Below are 23,864 nucleotides of genomic sequence, written 5' to 3' on the forward strand. Positions count from 1 at the left end.
TACATGGACAAGGGACAATTTTTACATTTACCGAGCCAATTAACCTACAAACCTGCACGTCTTTGGAGTGTGGGAGGAAACCGAAGATCTCGGAGAAAACCCACGCAGGTCACTGGGAGAACGTGCAAACTCTGTACAGACAGCACCCATAGTCGGGATCGAACCCGGGTCTCCGGTGCTGCAATTCTGCCGCTGCGCCACCGTGCCACAGGCGAGGGGGGGTTTATTAGGTAGATGGTTGGATCAAAGGCCGGAGTGAAAAACAGGAGGGGGTGGGACCAGTCACCGTTGTTTTGGCAACCTGCTACGACTATGACAATCGCCGGCAGTCGCCTAAAAATAGCCCAAGTGGGACAGGGATGGCAGGAGTTTCCCATGACACAAACCCAAACAGTTTGGATTTATACTTCTAGAAACTAGACGTGTGAACTTGCTCCAATGCACAAGATCCTTTGGGGGCTTGACAGCGGAAATGATGAGATATTTTCACTAGTGGGAGAAGCATAAGGGGAGACAACTGCAAAATAAGGCCAATCATTTAAGTTCATAGGTTATAGGAGCAGAATTACCGGGCCCCATCGAGTCTACGTCACCATTCAATCATGGCTGATCTATCTTTCCCTCTCAACCCCCTTCTCCTGCCCATAACCCCTGACACCCGTACTAATCAAGTACTGAGGTGCTTAGTAAATGTATGTTGGTCTCTGCGTCATCATGGTCTAGTTTACCTCAAATACCGATAACTTGTAGCTGTTTTTCTGCTGTTGTTGAAGTAATTGTGTCGCCTTTAAAACTGCAGCAAGTAATAAAGGGCCTGTCGCACGGCAATTTTTTTTGGCGACTGTTGGCATCATATCCGTGTCGCCAAAAGATTTTGAACATTTCAAAATCCAGCGACGACAAAAAAAAATGTTGCGACGCTTGAAAAGACACCGCGCGCCAATACGTCATCACGGCGCATCCCCGCCACAAATTTTTCGGTGACCTGATACATCAGTCAATGATGCCGGCAGTCGCCGAAAAAAATCGCCAAGTGCTTCAGGCCCTTAAGAACGTGATTGTGTTCACATCACAAATAAACCCTCCTCAGTTTATTTTATCAGAGGGTAACGGATCTCCGAAAATTCTCTACCGCTCAGGATGGCGAAGGTCAGATCTTTACATATATTCGTGAAGATGGATACATATGAACATTTTGCAAGATTGAAGAAATGGAGTTTCTCGGGAATCGGCATACAAGTAGTGCGGAGGCCAAGGTGAATGTGACACGGTCATTTGAATGACGGGGCAGAATTTGCGGTGCGCAAATAGATCCTTCGTCCCACCGAGTCCGCGCTGACCAACGGTCATCCTGTACACTAGTCCCCCTCCCACACACTGGAGACAATTTTATAACTTACAGGAAGCCAATTAGCCTCGAAAACCGCACGTCCTCGCAGGAAACCAGAGCACCCGGAGAAAACTCACGGGGTCACAGGGAGAATGTACGACACGCAGCACCCGTAGTCAGGATCGAACCCGGGTCTCTGGTGTTGTAAGGCAGCAGCTCTACTGCTGTGCCACCGTGCCTGCTAGACTGGAGGGACCTGGAGTTTTTCCTGTGGTTTTTGTGAGGTTAACATCCCTGGAATTACTTGAATTTTTTTTTGGGGGGGTGGGGAAATTCTGGGATACTTTTGCCACCATGTCTGCCTCAGTTTAGAGGGACAGCGCAGAAACAGGCCCTTTAGCCCACAGTCCACGCCGACTGGTGATCGCATTGTACACTAACACTATCCTACACACACTGGGGACAATTTAACCAAAGCCAATGAACCTACAAAACCTGTACATCTTTAGAGTGTAGGGGAAACTGGGGAAAACCCACACAGGTCACGGGGAGAAGGTACAAACTCCGTACAGACAGCACCCGTAGTCAGGATCGAACCTGGGTCTCTGGCGCTGTGGGGCAGCAACTCTACCGCTGCGCCACTCTCTTGGTCACGGAGGGAGGGAGCAAAGAATCTTAATACCAGAAGTAAAGGATTCAATTATAAAGTGTGGCCGTTCTTTATGAGCTTAAATGACACAATATTAGCTAGGTTTCGTGAAAATAAAAATATTACTTCCAGTGAGAAAACTTGGTAGAAGACTACATGATGTTAAAATTTGAACCCGGGCCTCCTGGGATGAAACAGGAGACACATCTTTGTTCACAGAAGTCTTCAGGCGTCTTCCTGAAAAGGCATTTACATTCTAGGTATTTTGAAAAGTTTTGCATGCTTGTTCAACATGGTTAGACACAAGTGTGGAATGGTATATGGCTAAACTACCGATTATCCATCATCGGATAAATAACCAAGGGTTTAGTTTAGTTTAGGTTCGAGATACTGCGTGGAAACAGGCCACCTGGTCCGCGCCGACCAGCGATTCCCCCCCGCACATTAATACTATCCAACACCCACTAGGGACAATTTTTACATTGACCTCAAGCCAATTCACCTACAAACCTATACGTCTTCAGAGTGTGGGAGGAAACCGAAGATCTCGGAGAAAATCCACGCAGGTCACGGGAAGAACGTGCAAACTCCGTACAGACAGCAGCCGTCGTCGGGATCGTCGTAAGACAACAACTCTACCGCTGCGCCGCCGTGACCGCCCAACTTACTATTGTAACTCAAGTTACCCTTTGTAAACGACTATTTCCAATATTCCTGTGCTCCAAGTCCACCCCGACCATTGATCACCCGATCAGGCAAGTTCCGTGTTAAACCGCTTACGAGGCCAATTAACCTACAGACCCCGCACGTCTTTGGGAAGAGGGAGGAAAAACGGAACCAGAGGAAATCCACTTGGTCATAGGGAGAACATGCAAACTCCACGCAGCCAGCACCAAAGGTCAGGATCGAACCCCGATTTTTGGTACTGTGAGGCAGCAGTTCCACTGTGCCACCCAGAAAATAAGCAACCCCCTTACCCCCCCCCTCCCCCCCCGTATTCTTGAAATTATTATTTCTTATGTGCAGGCTTTGATATCACAGTGAACAGCTTGATTGTGATCATGGTTTGTCTTTCCACTGGCCAGTTAGACAATAGGTGCAGGAGTAGGCCATTCGGCCCTTCGAGCCAGCACCGCCATTCAATGTGATCATGGCTGATCATCCCCAATCAGTACCCCGTTCCTGCCTTCTCCCCATATCCCCTGACTCCACTATCTTCAAGAGCCCTATCTAGCTCCCTCTTGAAAGTATCCAGAGAACCTGCCTCCACCACCCTCGGAGGCAGAGAATTCCACAGACTCACAACTCTCTTTGAGAAAAAGTGTCTCCTCGTCTCCGTTCTAAATGGCTTACCCATATTCTTAAACTGTGGCCCCTGGTTCTGGACTCGTCCAACGTCGGGAACATGTTTCCTGCCTCTAGCGTGTCCAAACCCTTAACAATCTTATATGTTTCAATGAGATACCCTCTCATCCTTCTAAACTCCAGCGAGTACAAGCCCAGCTGCTCCATATAACAGTCCTGCCATCCCGGAAATTACGAAGGCCAACACGCCATTCGCTTTCCTCACTGCCTACTGTACCTGCATGTTAACATGTAATGGTTGGAGTGGAATGAGAATGGAGCGGCTGGGCTTGTATACTCTGGAATGCTAGCACGCAACAAAGCTTTTCACTGCACCTCGATACACGTGACAATAAACTAAACTAAAGCAAAAACAAGCACACGCCGACAGTTTGCTTGGAGGAGTGAGCAAGTCACTACATCTCCAGCATGTTATTGAGCAAGAACTGTGGATGTACCTGATCCTCCCCTTGCCAAAACCAGGAACTCGTGTAACATGCATTTAACCACCATTCTATCCGAATGCTACTCACCCTGTCCCACGGTACAAATTCATTTCAAGAGCTCTCCCGAGTTTAAAAAAATCTCATTGAACTGTTAGGAGGGGGCTTATGCACAGAGACTCCTGGTCACCACCACAACAAACATTGAGCATGATAAAAGACACACATGTAGTGCAGGAGGAGGCCATTCGCCCCTTCGAGCCAGCACCGTCATTCAATGTGATCATGGCTGATCATCCCCAATCACTACCCCGTTCCTGCCTTCTCCCCATATCCCCCGACTCTGCTATCTTTAAGAGCCCTATCAAGCTCTCCCTTGAAATTATCCAGAGTACCGGCCTCCACCGTGGGTCAGGCCCTCTGAGGCAGAGAATTCCACAGACTCACAACTCTCTGTGTGAAAAAGTGGTTTCCTCATCTCCGCTCTAAATGGCTTCCCCCTTATTCTTAAACTGCGGCCCCTGGTTCTGGACCCCCCCACAGAGTGTCCAAACCCTTAATGATCTTATATGTTTCAATAAGATCCTCCCCTAGCCAAACCAGGAACTACCCGAAAGCTTACTTTGCAAGACACTAGATCTTACCACACAAACTCATTGAACTGTTAAGAGGGGGTTTATGCACAGGCACCCCTGGTCACCACCACAACAAACATTAAGCATGATTACTAATCACTCATTAATCACGGTGGCGCCGAGGTAGAGTTGCTGCCTTACAGCAAAATGCAGTGCAGGAGACCCGGGTTCAATCCCGACTACGGGTGCTGTCTGTACGGAGTTTGTACCTTCTCCCCGTGGGTTTTCTCCAAGATCTTCGGTTTCCGCCCACACTCCAAAGACGTACGTTGGCTTAATTAATTGATTAATTGGCTTGATAAGTGTAAAAAATGCCCAGTATAAAATGTCCAGTGTTGAGTGATGCTCTACCGAGAGCTTTTCAGCATACATATATGTGTGTGTGTATAAAAAAAACATATATACACATATATATATATATATAATATATGTATATGTACGCTGAAAAGCTCTAGGTAAAGCACACACACAGAGTTGGATGATCAGCCATGATCATATTGAATGGCGGTGCAGGCTCGAAGGGCCGAATGGCCTACTCCTGCACCTATTTTCTGATATATATATAACAGAAAATAGGTGCAGGAGTAGGCCATTCGGCCCTTCGAGCCTGCACCGCCATTCAATATGATCATGGCTGATGTGTGTGACGTGTGTGTGTGTGTGTGTGTATATATAAATATACACACACACACATATATGTACATTCACACACATATATCACACACATATGTACATTCACACACATATATCACACACACACGTACATTCACACACATATATCACACACACACGTACATTCACACACATATATCACACACATACATGTACATTCACACACATATATCACACACACACATATGTACATTCACACACATATATCACACACACATTTATAAATATACACATACACCTATATATTTCTTTTTATGCAATGTGTGTGTACAAGGAAGAATCTCGACCTAAAAGTTACCCAGTGCTTCTCTCCAGAAATGCTGCTCGAGTTGCTCCAGCATTTTGTGTCTATCATATCTTCTTGCATACACGTCTGCGTCAAGTTATAAGTGCAAGATTATAGACACAAAGTGCTGGAGTGACTCAGCTGGGTCAGGCAGAGAAACCCCCACCCCCCACAACCCCAACCCAACCCCCCAACCCGAAATGTCACCCATCCATTGCCTCCAGAGATGCTGCCTGACCCGCTGAGTTACTCCAGCATTTTTGTGCCCACCTTCCACATGCAAGCAGGATTTAAGTGTTTTGTGCATCTTGTTCCTGACGACTCAGAAAATGGCTGGATAAGGATTCACATCAACGGTTAAAATGTTGTGGCAGGGCAGCAAATCACCCTTCAGGAATCTAGAACGACCAGTTAGTTGTATCTGCCCAGACACACAGATCAATGAACACACGACGGGAACTGCAACTCCTCAAACTGGAAACTCCGATATAACTCCCAGCAAAAAAAAAAAAGAATTCCTGGCATCCAAAGTTTAGACAATGTTTCTTTTTGTGTGGTTGCGACTTACCATTTCTTCACGCCGTGTCGTTCACCTGCAGTTACCGGGGCTTTGTCGGGAGCCTGGGGGCTTTGGCCGGGCTGACGGCTCTGCACCCGACTGCTGTGTGTTATGCAAAGCCCAGTGGAACATACCTTGTTACTCATCGTTATTCATGTGCCCCACCCTGTGGACTCGTCCAATTGCTTCAGTTTCCCCTCACACTCCATACTTTGCTAAACTTTAATCAATTCAGTAGCAACGAACAAGTTTAAAGTGGGGAGGGAAAATGTTTTTTTTTGTTCACATGCTCTTCCTGCCTGCCTTTTATACACTACATATATTAATGTAGATATAGAGATACACACGTGTGGGTTGTGTATGTGTGTGTAATATATAGGTGTATGTACATAGGCGTGTATGTATATATGTGTGTTATATTTAGGTGTGTAATATATACATGTGTGTAATATAAAGGTTTATGTGTGTAGATACATAGGTGTGTGAGTGTATATGTATTTATATATATATGTGTGTGTCAGCCATGATCATATTGAATGGCGGTGCAGGCTCGAAGGGCCGAATGGCCTACTCCTGCACCTAATTTCTATGTCTATGTTTCTATGTGTATATATGTATATGTGTGTGTATATATATGTGTATATATATATATATATATGTGTGTGTGTATGAATATATATGTGTGTGTATATATATATGTGTGTGTATATTTGTGTGTATATATACATATATGTGTGTATATATATATATATATGTGTGCGTGGAAGGAACTGCAGATGCTGGTTTAAATTGAAGACCGACACAAAATGCTGGAGTAACTCAGTGGGACAGGCAGCATCTCTGGAGAGAAGAAATGGGTGACGTTTCGGGTCGAGACGCACCCATTCGGGTCTGAAGAAGGGTCTCGACCCGAAATGTCACCCATTCCTTCTCTCCAGAGATGCTGCCTGCCCAGCATTTTGTGTCGACCTATATATATGTGTGTGATAACAGACAATAGGTGCAGGAGTAGGCCATTTGGCCCTTCGAGCCAGCACCGCCATTCAATGTGATCATGGCTGATCATCCCCAATCAGTATCCCGTTCCTGCCTTCTCCCCATATCCCCTGATTCTGCTATCTTTAAGAACCCTATCTAGCTCTCTATTGAAAGCATCCAGAGAATCGGCCTCCACCGCCCTCTGAGGCAGAAAATTCCACAGACACGCCACTCTCTGTGAGAAACAGTGTTTCCTCGCCTCCGTTCCAAATGGCTTACTCCTTATTCTTAAATTGTGGCCCCTGGTTCTGGACTCCCCCAACATTGGGAACATGTTTCCTGCCTCTAGCGTGTCCAAGCCCTTAACAATCTTATATGTTTCAATGAGATTCCCTCTCATCCTTCTAAACTCCAGAGTGTACAAGCCCAGCTACTCCATTCTCTCAGCATATGACAGTCCCGCCATCCCGGGAATTAACCTTGTAAACCTATGCTGCACTCCCTCAATAGCAAAGTGTGTGTGTATGTGTATATACAGTATGTGTGTGTGCATGTGTGTATATATACTGTGTGTATGTGTATACACTGTGTGTGTATGTATAACATGTATTGTGCATGTGTGTACTTACAAAATGTGTGTATATTTGCTTCCAAATACACAAACTTATATTATACATCAAAATCATAGAATCACACAGCCACTCAGCCCAACTCATCCATGCTGATCAAGATTCCCCATCTACACTAGTCCAACCTGCCAACATCTGGCCCATATCCCTCTCAATATTTCCTATCCATGTACCTTCTAAACTCCAGTGAATACAAGCCTAGTCTTTTCAATCTTTCCTCATATGACAGTCCCACCACGAGATTGATCCCTGGGATGGCGGGACAGTCAGATGAGGAAAGATTGAAAAGACTAGGCTTGTATTCACTGGAGTTTAGAAGGATGAGGGGGAATCTTATAGAAACATATAAAATTGTAAAAGGACTGGACAAGCTAGATGCAGGAAAAATGTTCCCAATGTTGGGCGAGTCCAGAACCAGGGGCCACAGTCTTAGAATAAAGGGGAGGCCATTTAAGACTGAGGTGAGAAAATACTCTTTCACCCAGAGAGTTGTGAATTTATGGAATTCCCTGCCACAGAGGGAAGTGGAGGCCAAATCAATGGATGGATTTAAGAGAGAGTTAGATAGAGCTCCAGGGGCTAGTGGAATCAAGCGGTATGGGGAGAAGGCAGGCACGGGTTATTGATTGGGGACGATCAGCCATGATCGCAATGAAGGGCGGTGCTGGCTCGAAGGGCTGAATGGCATCCTTCTGCACTTATTTTCTATGTTTCTATGTTTACCTACAAGTGTCTTTGAACATCAAATCACAGAAAAAAGTCTATTTCACCCCAGTTTTTTTTTAACATGGGTCTTCGTACATCTTGTACTCCTCACGTGCGCAGATTTGGATTTTTTGCTGGTGCAAAATAGATAGTATTAGTCTTGTAATATTTTATAGAGATGCAGCACGGCAACAGGCTCTTCGGCCCATCAAGTCCGTGCCATCCAGTGATCCCAGCACACTAACACTATCCTTTCACACTAGGAACAATTTACATTTATACCAAGCCAATTAATCTACAAACCTGTACATCTTTGGAGCGTGGGAGGAAACCGGAGGGCCCGGTGAAAACCCACGCAGGTCACGGGGAGAACGTACAAACTCCGTACAGACAGCACCCAGAGTTGGGATGGAATTCGGGTCCCTGCCACTGTGAGGCAGCAACACTACCGCTGCTCCACCGTGCCGCCCTTCACCCTCTGTATTCCTCTCATGCAATTCTTCACCACATTTATTTCCATTGAAGTGACTAGAAACGCAAAATTGGAAGTGCTGGCCAATGTGACTAGATGATCGATTATTGAAGGTGGATACAAAATGCTGGAGTAACTCAGCGGGACAGGCTGCATCTCTGGAGAGAAGGAATGGGCGATGTTTCGGGTCGAGACCCATCTCTATTATTGCCCCGTTACTTTATCAGCCAGAGCAACACTACCACAATAAATAACAAGGAAAGATTCACCATGAAATGCTGAAGTTGCTCATCGATTTTTAAAATTAATTAAATTGTAAAAAATAAACCATTGACCATATCAGCCCCACCCTTTACTTTTGCATAAGCAACAAGGACCTTAAATGGGGGGGGGGCACCATCGACTCCACAGTCAAAAAGACACAACAGAGGATGTACTTCCTGTGGCAGCTGAGGAAGCACAATCTGTCACAGACAATGATGGTCCAATTCTACACGGCCATCGTAGAGTCTGTCCTCACCTTCTCCATCATGGTCTGGTTTGGCTCAGCCACCAAGCACGACATCCGGAGGCTGCAGCGAATCGTCCGATCAGCAGAGAAGGTTATTGGCTGCAACCTTCCCTCCATTGACGAACTGTACACTGCAAGGGCCAGGAAGCGAGCGGGCAAGATCATCTCTGACCCCTCTCACCCTGGCCACAAACTCTTTGAATCACTTCCCTCTGGAAGGCAACTCCGGACTGTCAAAGCTGCCACAGCCAGACATAAAAACAGTTTATGTCCACGAGTAGTAGCTCTACTCAATAACCAAAAATCTGTAGCCTCCCTTTGCTCTGGTATTTTATTTAATTCCCATGTTTAATCGATAATGGTTTATTATTAATGTTTAATTAATTCTATTATTAATTCCTAACTCTCACTGTATGTAATGTTGTCACTTGCGGGTGGAGCACCAAAGCAAATTCCTTGTATGTGAATACTTGGTCAATAAACTTATTCATTTATTCAAACCAAAAAATGATAGCACAGATTATTTTAAAGCAGTCTGAGGAAATCTATGTGTAATGGTGTTTTGTTGATTTGCATGACATTATATTGGCTGGACACAGCGGAGTGGAAGTGATGAATGGGCTGCTATTCTGGAGCAGAATGGTGCAAAGGTTAATCAAGATTCCATTTTAGCATCTACTTGGATTCAGGGCTATTTAGGTTTGGCTCAGGTCTATTATTGTCCCGTGTACCAAGGTGTAGTGAAAGGCCTTGTTTTGCAATGCTATTCAAACAGATAAGATAATACTATATTATATTATAATGTGGTATAATACATATTTATAGCGATGCAGCGCGACAACAGGCTCTTCGGCCCATCGAGTCCATGCCAACCAGTGATCCCTGCACATAGATACAATCAAGTCAAACTCAGGTACAATAGATAGAGCAAAGGGGATAGGATAGGAATACTTTCTTGTCACATGTGAATGGGCACAGTGAGATTCTTTGCTTGCATTTACAATGGGTATACCAATAGCGGCCACAGACGCCACCGTCAAAGTTACAAAGCACGCCGGCTCCCCCTTTTGTTATAGCGGCCACAGACTCCACCCCCCCCCCCTCCCCCCCCCCCCCCCCCCCCCCCTTCCCCCCACCACCACAGCAGTTCCCCCACGCCCGGCCCCCATTGTCCTTTGTCCACCACATTGTCCACCCCTAGTGAGACCACACCAGGAGTATTGTGGGCAGCTTTGGTCCCCTAATTTGAAGAAGGACATTCTTGCTATTGAGTGAGTGCAGCGTAGGTTTACGAGGTTCATTCCCGGGATGGCGGGACTGTCATATGCTGAGAGAATGGAGTGGCTGGGCTTGTATATTTTGGAATTTAGAAGGATGAGAGGGGATCTTATTGAAACACATGACTATTAAGGGTTTTGAGACGCTAAAGGCAGGAAACATGTTCCCGATGTTGGGGGAGTCCACAACCAGGGGCCACAGTTTAAGAATAAGGGGTAAGCCATTTAGAACGGAGACGAGGAAACATTTTTTCTCACAGAGAGTGGTGAGTCTGTGGAATTCTCTGCCTCAGAGGGCGGTGGAGGCCGGTTCTCTGGATACCTCCAAGAGAGAGTTAGATAGGGCTCTTAAAGTTAGCGGAGTCAGGGGATATGGGGAGAGGGCAGGAACGGGGTACTGATTGTGGATGATCAGCCATGATCACATTGAATGGTGGTGCTGGCTCGAAGGGCCGAATGGCCTACTCCTGCACCTATTGTCTATTGTCTATTGTTCTTCCCCTCTCTCTTCTCACAGCGGTCCCCCCGCGCCGGGTCAAAGTGATGGACAGAGTGCAGAATATAGTTCTCAGCGTTGTAGCGCATCAGTTCCATTGACAAAGTCCAACGTCCATACTGGGCAAGAGGTGCACAGGACATTGGTTTAATTTAGTTTAGAGACAGACCGTGGATACAGGCCCTTCAGCCCACCAAGTCCATGCCGACCAATGATAACCTGTGGACAAAAAAATGCTGGAGAAACTCAGCGGCTGAGGCAGCGTCTACGGAGAAAAGGAGTAGACGACGTTTCGGGTCGAGACTCTTCTTCAGACTCCTGTGCGCTAGGTTTACCCTACACAAACCTGTACGTCTTTGGAATGTGGGAGTAAACCGTAGCACCCGGAGAAATCCCACCCGATCACAGGGCGAAGTTACAAACTCCGTACAGTCAGCACGCATAGTCAGGATGGAACCCGGTCTCTGCCAAGTCAAGTCAAGTCAAGTCAAGTTTATTCGTCACATACACATACGAGATGTGCAGTGAAATGAAAAGTGGCAATGCTCGCGGACTTTGTGCAAAAGACAACCAAACAAACAACCAAACAAACTACAAACAGAATCACATATTATTTTACATATTAAATATTGTGGGCGGAAGGTAAAAGGGAAAAAAACAGCAATTTAAAAGAAAGCAGTAGAGTGGTACAGTAAAGTCTCCCCCAACATCGGGAACATTTCCTGCATCTCGCCTGTTCAATCCTTTAAGAATTTTACATGTTTCGATAAGATCTCCTCTCATCGAAATTCCAGTGAATACAAGCCCAGTCGACCCATTCTTTCATCATTTGTCAGTCCCGCCATCCTAGGATGGGTGACGAAACGATGTTTGCACGAAACGCGCCCATTCCTTCTCTCCAGAGATGCTGCCTGTCCCGCTGAGTTACTCCAGCGTTTTGTGTCTATCTTCGGGTGTAGACCAGCATCTGCAGTTCCTTCCGACACATCGCTGGGAACAGGAATGGGGAACATTCTCTCTCTTAACCACATGCACTGTGGGAACTTCACTCGCCCCCCCCTGCAGGAACAACACTTCAGGAGGTGCAACTCCAGAGCCAATAAAATCATGGGAGACCCCTTCCACCCCTGCAACGGACTGTTCCAGCTGCTACGGTCAGGCAAACGCCTCCCTGGCCATGCTGTGAGAACGGAGAGGTTGAGAAGGAGTTTCTTCCCAGAGGCCATTAGGACTGTAAACTCCTATCTCACCAGGGACTAACTTTTACTGAACCACTCTACTGCTTTTTTAAAAATTGCTGGTTTTTTTTTTCCCTTTTTCCTTCCGCCCACAATATTTAATATGTAAAAGAATATGTGATTCTGTTCCATTCTGTTTGTAGTTTGTTTGTTTGTTTGTTTGTTTTTTTGCACAAAGTCCGCGAGCATTGCCACTTTTCATTTCACTGCACATCTCGTATGTGTATGTGACGAATAGACTTGACTTGACTTGATGCGAATCCAGCGGAAACAGAGATCGATGAAACAGCAAACGTACGATAACTTTTTATACTCAAGCTGCACTGTGATACAAAACTCCACTAACTCACAGTTTTTGTGACATGAGTCGTGAAAACGCAACTGCTGTGATCGATAAAAGACCCGACCAGCTGATTTAGTCTTGTAATGACTTTAGTTGGGAATACACGTAAACTCTTTGACCTCCAGCCCGAGGCTCTTGGCCCAGTCATTAATCTGGATAATATGTAGTCATGTTATTACTTGTATCCAAACTGAACGAGCGCTCCTCAAAGAGTCCTGTAGCATGGAAACAAGCCCAAGCTGATTAACATGTCCCGTCTACACTAGTCCCGCCTGCCTGCGTTTGGCCCATAACCCTCTAAACCTGTCCTATCCATGTACCTGTCTAAATGTTTCTTAAACATTGCGATATTCCCTGCCTCAGCGACCTCCTCCGGCATCTCGTTCCATACACCGACCACCCTTTGTGTGAAAAAGTTACCCCTCAGTTTCCTATTAAATATTTCCCCCCCCCCCCCCCCCTCACCTTAAACCTAAGACCTCTGGTTCTTGATTCCCCTACTCTGGGCAAGGTGACTGTGCATCTACCCGATCTATTCCTCTCATGATTTTGTACACCTCTATATGATCACCCCTCATCCTCCTGCGCTCCAAGGAATAGAGTCCCAGCCTGCTCAACCTCTGCCTATAGCTCAGCCCTAGAATCCTGGCAGCACCGTGCCGCCCCATGTGTCTCCGATTCTGCTCTTGGACAGACATGGTCCATAGTGCAGGCCACCATCTGTAATGCCCCTGTCCCACTTAGGAAACCTGAACGGAAACCTCTGGAGACTTCCGTGCGGTTCCCGGAGGTTTTTGTCAGTCTCCCTACCCGCTTCCACTACCTGCAACCTCCGGCAACCACCTGCAACCTCCGGGAACCGCACGGAAACCTTGGGTGGGGGGCAAAGTCTCCAGAGGTTTACGTTCAGGTTTCCTAAGTGGGACGGGGGCATAAATGCTTCAAGCCACCGGAACCTCGACTCTAGCCTCTCCAGCCATTCTCACTCAGATGCAATTCACCAAACACTGCAACGGGTCCTTTGGCAAACGCCACCCGCCCGTCCCACCGAGTTACTCCAGCCTTCCGTGCCTGTCTTTGGTTGTTTTCTCTGGAGCTTCGGAGGTCGAGAGGAGAAGTGGGTGAAGTACATAAAAAACACGAGGGACGCAGATGGACAATCAGATACTTTTTTTCCCCAGGGCGGAAATTCTTGCTATTGAGGGAGTGCAGCGTAGGTTTACAAGGTTAATTCCCAGGATGGCGGGACTGTCATTTGCTGAGAGAATGGAGCAGCTGGGCTTGTACACTCTGTAGTTTAGAAGGGTGAGAGGAGATCTTATTGAAACATATCAGATTATTAAGCGTTTGGACACGCTAGAGGCAGGAAACATGTTCCCAATGTTGGGGGAGTCCAGAACCAGGGGCCACAGTTTAAGAATAGACAATAGACAATAGACAATAGGTGCAGGAGTTTCGATCGACAATAGACAATAGGTGCATGAGTAGGCCATTCGATCCTTCGAGCCAGCACCGCCCTTCAATGTGATCATGGCTGATCATAAGCGGTAAGCCATTTAGAACGTAGATGTGGAAACACTTTTTCTCACAGAGAGTGGTGAGTCTGTGGAATTCTCTGCCTCAGAGGGCGGTGGAGGCCGGTTCTCTGGATACTTTCAAGAGAGAGCTCTTAAAAATAGCGGAGTCAGGGGATATGGGGAGAAGGCAGGAACGGGGTACTGATTGTGGATGATCAGCCATGATCACATTGAATGGCGGTGCTGGCTCGAAGGGCCGAATGGCCTACTCATGCACCTATTGTCTATTGTCTAAATGTCAAGGACGAGAGCGATTTCAGGAGAGATGAGCAAAGTTTAAAGGAGATGAGTGGGTTTTAACGAGTTGAACACACTGCCTGGGTTAGAGGTAGAGACAGATAGGATTGCGGCATTTAAGAGGCTTTCACATAAGCATGTGGATAAGCAGAGAATGGAGGAAATGGACCAGGTGCAGGCAGCGGAGATGGTTTAACTTGACCATGTATGGCATGGACATTGTGGGCCGAAGGGCCTCTTCCTGTGCTGTACTGTTCTTTGCTCTAATATGATCGTATTGCACCTGGCAAAATAATCAGCGGGAGTTGATATCCGTGGGGGAGAGAGTAAGTTGCAGAAGGTGCAGGGAGATACATACAGGTGGAATGGGGATGACAGGATACTTCTGCGGGCTATTGGCATGGGCTTGGAGTCATAGTCAAAATGTGGAAACAGGCCCTTCGGCCCAACTTGCCCACACCGGCCAACATGTCCCAGCCCCACCTGCCTACCCTCAGTCCATATCCCTCCAAACTTGTCCCATCCACGTACCTGGGTTTAAAACCCTCCTTCTTTTCCTTCATGAGTAAATTGAGGGAAGGTTACGCGGCAGGAATGGGCAGAGTGTGTTTGGAGTTTAGTTTAGAGATGCAGCGCGGAAACAGGCCATTCGGCCCACCGGGTCCGCGACGACCAGCGATCCCCGCACATTAACACTATCCTATACCCACTAGGGACATTTTTTTACATTTACCAAGCCAATTAGCCTACCTACCAGTACGTCTTTGTAGTGTGGGAGGAAACCGAAGATCTCGCAGGTCACGGGGGAGAACGTGCAAACTCCGTACAGACAGCGCCCGTAGTCGGGATCGAACCCGGGTCTCCGGCGCTGCGTTCGCTGTAAGGCAGTAACTCTACCGCTGCGCCACCGTGCTGCCCGCAGGCTCCATCTAGTTCCACTCAGTGGGGTGATCAAGTTGGCAGTCGTGAAAGGCATAGCTGAACGTCATATACAACGCTCGAAGATGGTGCAATGAGTCATTTGTTGAGCTTTTGTTGCTGTTGGCTGGAGGAAAAGCAGGAAATTGCCAACTGGATTCATGAAAGGAAGGTTTTGTGAGCTTAGAGTTATTACTCACGTGCACCAAGTTGTAGTGAAAAGCTTTGCTTTGCATGCTGTCCAAACAGATCAGATAATACTGTACATACATACAATCGAGTCTAACTCATGCATGATAGAGCAAAGGGGAAGATACAGAGTGCAGAATATAGTTCTCAGCATTGTAGTGCATCAGTTCCACAGACAAAGTCCAATGTCCACAATGGGGTAGAGGTGAATAGGACAGTACCCTAGCTTATGGAAGGACCGTTCAGAAGCCTGATAGCAGAGGGGGAGAAACTGTTCCTGAGTCTGGTGGTGCCCGCTTTCAAGCTTCTGTACCTTCTGCCGGACGGGAGCAGGGGGAAGATGGAAAGACCGGGGTGGGAAAAGTCTGATTATGTTGGCTGCTTTTCCAAGGCAGCCTCAAGCGTAAATGGAGTCAATGGTGGGGAGTCTGAGCCTGTGTGATGGACTGGGCTACATCCACAACTCTCTGCAGTTTATAGCGGTCTTGGGCAGAGCTGTTCCCAAACTAAGACTTGATCTGTCCACAGCCATTCTTCCTTGCTGCTTCTTTGATGGCTTCATGTCCGAACTGAACCTAGTCTTGGGGGAGTGTATGAGAGTCTAGGGAGATCCTATATCAAGTGGGCGTTGGACAGTCATATACATGGTCAGGGGCGTTGTACATTCATATACATGGTCAGGGGCGTTGTACATTCATATACATGGTCAGGGGCGTTGTACATTCATATACATGGTCAGGGGCGTTGTACATTCATATACATGGTCAGGGGCGTTGTACATTCATATACATGGTCAGGGGCGTTGTACATTCATATACATGGTCAGGGGCATTGGACATTCATATACATGGTCAGGGGCATTGGACATTCATATACATGGTATATCTCAAGAAACTCACTACTCAAGACTCAACTCTTTGCCTCTTGCCATAGCTTTCATTGTATCTGATCTAGACGTTTAGTACTTTGCTCCAAATTTTGGTCATTAAAACAAATTGCCTCTTATATCTTTCAATTGTGGAACGTAGCAGTATTGCCCTTGTGTTCCCTGCATTTAGTCGTAGGTGAAGGAGTAGGCCATTCGGCCCTTCGAGCCAGCACCGCCATTCAATGCAATCATGATTGTATGTTTCAATACGATCTCAGCCTTCTAAACTCAGCCTTCTAAACTCCAGAGTGTACAAGCCCAGCCGCTCCATTCTCTCAGCATATGACAATCGCGCCATCCCAGGAATTAACCTTGTCAACCTACGCTGCACTCCCTCAATAGCAAGAATGTCCTTCCTCAAATTAGGGGACCAAAACTGCACACAATACTCCAGGTGTGGTCTCACTAGGGCCCTGTACAACTGCAGATGGACCTCTTTGCTCCTAAACTCAACGCAATACTCCAAGTGTCCCCTCGCCAACGTCTTGCACAACATAACATAACGTCCCAATACTGCCTGCGCGCTGCTCTCCCCCAGCAGCTTGTTTCTTTGTTTCACCCGATCTAATCCCTTCATAATTTATTCCTTAACAAATGTGCAAAACCGAAAAATAAGCGCAAGATTTAAGAACAAGTACCAGTTATTTATTGTCTGACATCCCATCTGTTATTTTGTACACACAGATGATGGCTTTGGCTGTCAATATTTTGTACACAAAGGGTGGCTTCTCCAATTCCCATGGAGGCTCCTAGTCCTGAAATATTAACTCTACAGATCCCGTTGCACCTACTATTTCCAGCACTTTGAGTATGTATTGAAACACAAACATGGAACATAGAACAGCGCAGTGCAGCAGAGGGCCCTTGGGCCGGTAATCTTTGTACCGAACATGATGCTTAGCTGAGCTAATTCCATCTGTCTGCACGTGATCCATATCTATTCTCTGCACTTCCATGCAGGGGCGGCAAACCCGGGGGGGGGGGGCAGACGGACATGTCCCCCCCCATGTTTTGAGAGGTGGGGGACATCCCCCCAAGTTTATGTAATCCGTATTTTGAAACCCGGTGAAATCTCCGCTTTCTGCGAGACAGTGGGGGTGGGACTGATGATCGAGGGCGCCGATTGGACGAGTGAGACGGGTCAGTCGCCAGGCCCACAGCCAGCGTAGAGAAACAGCGCTAAACCCAGCTCAACTCTGCCTGTCCCGCCAGGTGAGCCTACAGCCCTCCCTGGACTTGCGGGAAATATGGCCAGCGCGGAGAAGCAACGCTGGTATCCCGTCAGTCCAGACAGGGCTGTAGCTAACCCGGTGAGACAGGCAGAGTTGAGCTACATTTAGCGATGGATTGAGCCTCCGAAGCCTTGTGTGTGTGTGTGTGTGTGTGTGTGTGTGTGTGTGTGTGTGTGTGTGTGTGTGTGTGTGTGTGTGTGTGTGTGTGTGTGTGTGTGTGTGTGTGTGTGTGTGTGTGTGTGTGTGTGCGTGGCCGCCAGAAATTTGTGTCCCCCGGTCCTCTCCATGTTTTGATAGCGAGTTCCGCTCTTGCTTCCATGTGCCTATCTAAAAGCCTCTCAACCACTGTCGTAACTTTAGACTTTGGGCTTCAGAGATATAGCCCCTAAACTTTAGTTTAATTTAGTTCAGTTTAATGCCATGTGTACCAAGGTCAATGAAGGAAATCACCTGAAATTCGGGAAATTCCGGTCGTCTTCGGGTAATTTTCGGGAAATTAAATAATTTCGGGAAATTTCCCGGACGCCCAGTAATTCCTTCCCCAACCGCGCATGTTGCGACTGCCGCCCCAGCTGCGCACGCACGCATGGAATCCAGGCCCACTGCGCACGCAATCAGGTCCGCGGTATGACTTGCGGAAAAAAAGTATGTGCCCGTATATTTAAGGCCATCGCGCCTGCGCAGTTGGGGGAGGCCCCGTCAGCCACGTCACAAGTGAAAATGGCGGCGGTGACGCGGTTGTGACGCCGTCTCCCTGCGTATCGCAGCGGGCCCGGTATCCGCGCTTGCGCAGTTGTGGCGGCAGTCGCACGTGCGCAGTTGGGGAAGGTTTACCGGGCCGGGAAATACCATCAAATTCCAGGTAATTTGGAATTCTATTCCAGGTAATTTTTTTTTTGAGGTGCAGACGCACTGACTTAGGTACAGTGAAAAGCTTTTGTTGCGTGCTAACCAGTCAGCGGAAAAGACAATACATGATTACAATCCAGCCGCTTACAATGATAAAGGAATTATAATTCCTCCCCCATCTGTCGTGGGGTAGACTGATTCCCCTCCCCCCCCCCAATCTTTGCACATCCCCAATCCTTTCCACGTGTCACTTTAATTTTAGGATTCACGTATTTTGTGTTTTATGACAGTTGGCCGATCATTTTCCCTCCTGGGGTAAATAAAGTTCTGGCATCGTAATAACATAGAAAATAGGTGCAGGAGTAGGCCATTCGGCCCTTCCAGCCTGCACCACCATTCAATATGATCATGGCTGATCATCCAACTCAGTATCCTGTACCTGCCTTCTCTCCATACCCCCTGATCCCTTTAGCCACAAGGGCCACATCTAACTCCCTCTTACATATAGCCAATGAACTGTGGCCTCAACTACCTTCTGTGGCAGAGAGTTCCAGAGATTCACCACTCTCTGTGTGGAAAATGTTTTTCTCATCTCGGTCCTAAAAGATTTCCCCCTTATAACTTATATATATCTTCCTGCATCTAGCCTGTCCAACCCCTTAAGAATTTTGTAAGTTTCTATAAGATCCCCCCTCAATCTTCTAAATTCTAGCGAGTACAAGCCAACATTTACTGCAAGGTAAAACAAGTAAAGTCCAATCACAAATAGTCACCAATGACGTAGATAGTGGTTCAGGACCGCTCTCTAGTTGTGGTAGGATGATTCAGTGGCCTGATAACAGCTGGGGAAGAAACTGTCCCTGTATCTGGAGGTAGACAAAAACGCTGGAGAAACTCAGCGGTTGAGGCAGCATATACGGAGCGAAGGAAATAGGTGACGTTTTGGGTCGAGACCCTTCTTCAATCTGGAGGTGTGTGCTTTCACACTTCTGTACCTTTTGGCCGATGGGGGAAGGGAGAAGAGGGAGTGGCTAGGGTGCTTGATTATGCTGTTTAAGAAGGAACTGCAGATGCTGGAAAATCGAAGGTAGACAAAAGTGCTGGAGAAACTCAGCGGGTGCAGCAGCATCTATGGAGCGAAGGAAATAGGCAACGTTTCGGGCCCGAAACGTTGCCTATTTCCTTCGCTCCATAGATGCTGCTGCACCCGCTGAGTTTCTCCAGCACCTTTGTCTACTTTGATTATGCTGCTGGCCTTGCCGAGGCAGCGTGAGGTGTAGATGAAGTCAATGGAAGGGAGGTTGGTTTGTGTGATGGTCTGGGCTGCATCCACGGTCCACGGTCTTGGATGGAGCTGTTCCCAAACCATGTTGTGATGCATCCTGTCTGTGGCGCATCTGTAGGAGTTAGCGAGAGTTGTTGGGGACATGCGGAACTTCCTAAGACTTCGAAGGAAGTAGAGACCACCAAATCCGTGCTGGCCAGCGGTCATCTCGTACATTAACACTATCCTACACGCTAGGGACAACTTACCGAAGCCAATTAACCTACAAACTTGCACGTCTTTTTTTTTTTTTTTTTTTTTTTTTAAATCAAAAAAATTTATTCAATTATTAAAAAATAATATTTCCACTACAATAAAACAAGCCAGAACCCACCACCATAAATACAATACAAACATATATCCATAATAAACTATTATACAATTATGATACAATCCTTATTGAGGATACATTCAACACCCTGCGGAGCCCAGCGGTCCCGGAACTCCCTCAGGGTGCCCACAGACAGGGCGCATTCCCTTTCTAATCCCACCCGGGCACGGACGTAACCCCGGAAAAGGGGCAGGCAGCTGGCCCGGGTAGAGCCCTCCGCCGCCTGGCGCCTTGACCCGCGGATGGCCAGCTTGGCCAGGCCCAGGAGCAACCCAACCAGGACATCTTCAGCCCTACCCTCTCCCCTACGCACAGGGTGTCCAAAGATGAGGATGGTGGGTGAAAATTGCAGCCAGAAGGCAAGGAGCAGCCCCTTTAGATATTCAAACAGTGGCTGCAGCCTCTTTCTTCATGTGAAAGTCCTGACATCCCAGGACTTTTAGGGCTCTTATCTTTATATACTTGTGAGCGGAGCACCAAGGCAAATTCCTTGTATGTGAATACTTGGCCAATAAACGTACTTACTTAGCGGAATCAGGGGATATGGGGAGAAGGCAGGAACGGGGTACTGATTGGGGATGATCAGCCATGATCACATTGAATTTGCTGGCTCGAAGGGCCGAATGGCCTACTCCTGCACCTATTGTCTATTGTCTATTGATTTGTAGTCAAAGTTATTGCCAATAAAAGAATAAAAGGGACTGTTAGGGTTATGCAGAAAAACCTTTGATGTTCTTAGTAATTATAGAACATAGAACAGTACAACACAGTAACTGGCCCTTCAGCCCACGATGTCAAGACTAACCCTTTAACAAAGTAGCTTTCTCATGCTTTTCAGATTCAGAATTGTTCCTTTGATTTATTTTTTGTTTGGAAACAACCTTTAAATGTTTACACATTCAATTACAGTGCATATTTACTGCTAGCAAGGTCAACATACTTGCCCATCCCTTAATGCATGTGAAATGAGAAACCTGCAGTGTTATTTCAGAGAAGATAGACGCAAAATGCTGGAGTATCCCAGCGGGTCAGGCAGCATCTCTGGAGAAAAGGTGACGTTTCGGGGCGAGACCCTTCTTCAGACTGAGAGTCAGTGGGAGAGGGGAAACTAGAGGTAGGGAAAAGGTTCAGAACAAAGCACCGATGACCAAGGAAAGGTGGAGCCCACAATGGTCCATTGTTGGCTGCGGAAGAGGTGGTCACAAAGGGATACATGGATGGGAACGGTGGAACTGGCAGGGCGGGCGGGGCAGGGGTGGAGAAAGTGGGAGTGAAGGGTTACTTGGAATTAGAGACATCAGCATTCATACCGCTGGGGTGTAAGCTGCCCAAGCGAAATATGAGGTGCTGTTCCTTCAATTTGCGCTGGGCCTCACTCTAACGGTGGAGAAGGAGGCCCAGGACAGAAAGGTCAGTGTGGGAATGAATGGGAGGGGGAGTTGAAGTGCTGAGCAACCGGGAGATCAGGTAGGTTAAGAGTAAATGTCTAGCCTCGGTATAATTTACAGACTTCGAGATTGCTGTTCCAGGAACTAAAGGGCCTGTCCCACCAGCGTGCGATTGCATGCATCTAGCGCGACCAAACGTGGTGGCTCGCGGGGCCGGTCCCAATTCCAACCGCGGAGGCGCCCGGCGAGCCGTTGCGTGATGATGTCACCGCCCGACGTCCAAATTCAGTCGGCCCGCCTCCTGCTCAGCTGATTGGTGAGTATGATGTCGGGACCAGCCCGCGCAACTCCATACGCCTCCGGCAATCGAAGTGGGACCGGCCCCGCGAGGCCGTACGCCTCAAGCCACCACGTTTGGTCGCGCTAAACGCATGCAAACGCATGCTGGTGGAACAGGCCCTTAACTGCTTATGAGTGCAGGCAGGTGGGACTAAGGGAAAAAAAGTTGTGTCGGCACGGACTTATAGGGCCGAGATGGCCTGTTTCCGTGCTGTAATTGTTATATGGTTATATGGTCTCTGGAACTGATGTGCTACAATGCTGGGAACTATATTCTGCATCTTCCCTCTTTGCTCTACCTATGGAACTTCAGTTTGATTTGATTATATTTATATATAGTTTAGCTTTGTTTAGAGATACAGTGTGGAAACAGGCCGTTCGGCCCACCGGGTCCGCGATGACCAGCGATCCCAGCACATTACCTACACCCACTGGGGATAGTTTTTACATTTACCGAGCCAATTAGCCTTCAAACCTGTACGTCCTTGAAGTGTAGGAGGAAACCGAAGATTTTGGAGAAAACCCACGCAGGGTCACGGGGAGAACGTGCAAACTCCGTACAGGCAGCGCCCGTAGTCGGGATCGAACCGGGGTCTCCGGCGCTGCATTCGCTGCAAGGCAGCAACTCTACCGCTGCGCCACTGTGCAGCATTATCTAATCTGATTAGATAGCAAGCACAACACTGTTCCTGTGTACATGAGGCAATAATTAATCTCAACATAAACCTAAGATGCAAACTCCTTGATGAAACCTTCTGAACCTTCTGAATGTTGTAGTCGGCAGGACAGTACTCTGCATATCGCCAACTTGGACAATTTTACATTTTTATCAAGCCAATCAACGTACAAACCTGTACGTCTTTGGAGCGTGGGAGGAAACTGAAGATCCACAGCAGCCTCTACCTACAGCCTGTCTGTTATTTCTATCTTTTTTTTATTTTTAGTTAGTCTAAAGTTTTGTGTTGGGGGAAACTTGAACTTTTCTATGTGGGGGAGGGGAGCAGGGTAAGGGGGAAACCGTTTCCCAGTCTCTTCCTGGCGGGGACGCGACTATTTCTCCGAGTCGCGTCCTCGCCCCCACCTCGCGGCCTACCAGCTGGATCGGAGCGGCTTTTCCTGCCGGGGACCGGGAACCGGACCAGGACTGCTACAGCGGCGGCGCAGCGCTGGAGTCAACGCGGAGCGGGCGATGCCTACCCGGGTCACCGTTTGGAGCTCCGGAGCGTTGGGCCGTTGCTCCAACATCGTGGAGCTCTGGTGCGGAGAGCTTCCAACGCGGGCGACGCTGAACAACATCGTGGAGTCCTGGGGTGCCTTGCAGAGGGTCTACAGCAGCAGTCTCCACCCGGCGCAGCCTGCGGACTTTGGAAGCCGCCGACTCCGGTAGGAGGGGGCCGACTGTGGTGTCCACGCCGCTGAGGACGTCCCGCAGCCCCGACGTTGGACTTACATCACCCCGGCGAGCGGTCCTGGACATCGGGCCGCCCGTAGCGGCAACTGCGGAGGGCACGGGGAGGCCCTGACCACGGGGAACAGTGGAGGAAGAGGCTGACTTTGGTGCCTTCCCACACAGTGGGGAACTTTGATTCTGCTGTGTGGGGATGTTTTATGTTAAATTCTATAGTGTGTGTTCTTTATACCCTTTCCGGCTTAATCCCTCCCTTCATCACCTCCAGTTTAAATTCCAGTTGGAATATTTTGGAGGACCCAAGAACCAAGAACCAAGAATCTCAGAGAAAACCCACGCAGATCACGGGGAGGACGTACAAACTCCGTACAGACAGCACCCGTAGTCGGGATCGAACCTGGGTCCCTGGCACTGCATTTTGCTGTAAGGTAGCAACTCTGCCGTGACTGATGAAATGGACTGTTTTAATATTGCACAACTCAATGAGTTGATCTGGGTGATGCAGGGCAAGGATGTACAGGGGTGCGTGGTGCCCATGTGAAGACAGATAAATAATCAAGTTTAACTGATCAATAGA

At 47.8% G+C, this 23,864-nt stretch overlaps 1 protein-coding gene across 3 annotated transcripts in view; it reads right to left on the minus strand.

Annotated features, from left to right (window-relative positions):
• Window positions 1-23,864, minus strand: part of crybg1a (crystallin beta-gamma domain containing 1a) — a 213,426-nt gene that overhangs the window by 89,148 nt on the left and 100,414 nt on the right. Inside the window, exon 1 of one of the 3 annotated variants that reach the window (XM_055634999.1) lies at window positions 5,928-6,065. The exons of the other annotated variants lie outside the window; for them this stretch is intronic. Coding sequence (XP_055490974.1) covers window positions 5,928-5,930 — 3 coding nt within the window. The 5' untranslated portion in view covers window positions 5,931-6,065. Of the gene's footprint in view, window positions 1-5,927; window positions 6,066-23,864 lie in introns of those variants that run through there. 3 annotated transcript variants of the gene reach the window in all.

This window comes from Leucoraja erinacea, chromosome 5 (assembly GCF_028641065.1).
Source record: "Leucoraja erinacea ecotype New England chromosome 5, Leri_hhj_1, whole genome shotgun sequence".
In the NCBI taxonomy this organism is placed as follows: domain Eukaryota; kingdom Metazoa; phylum Chordata; class Chondrichthyes; order Rajiformes; family Rajidae; genus Leucoraja; species Leucoraja erinaceus.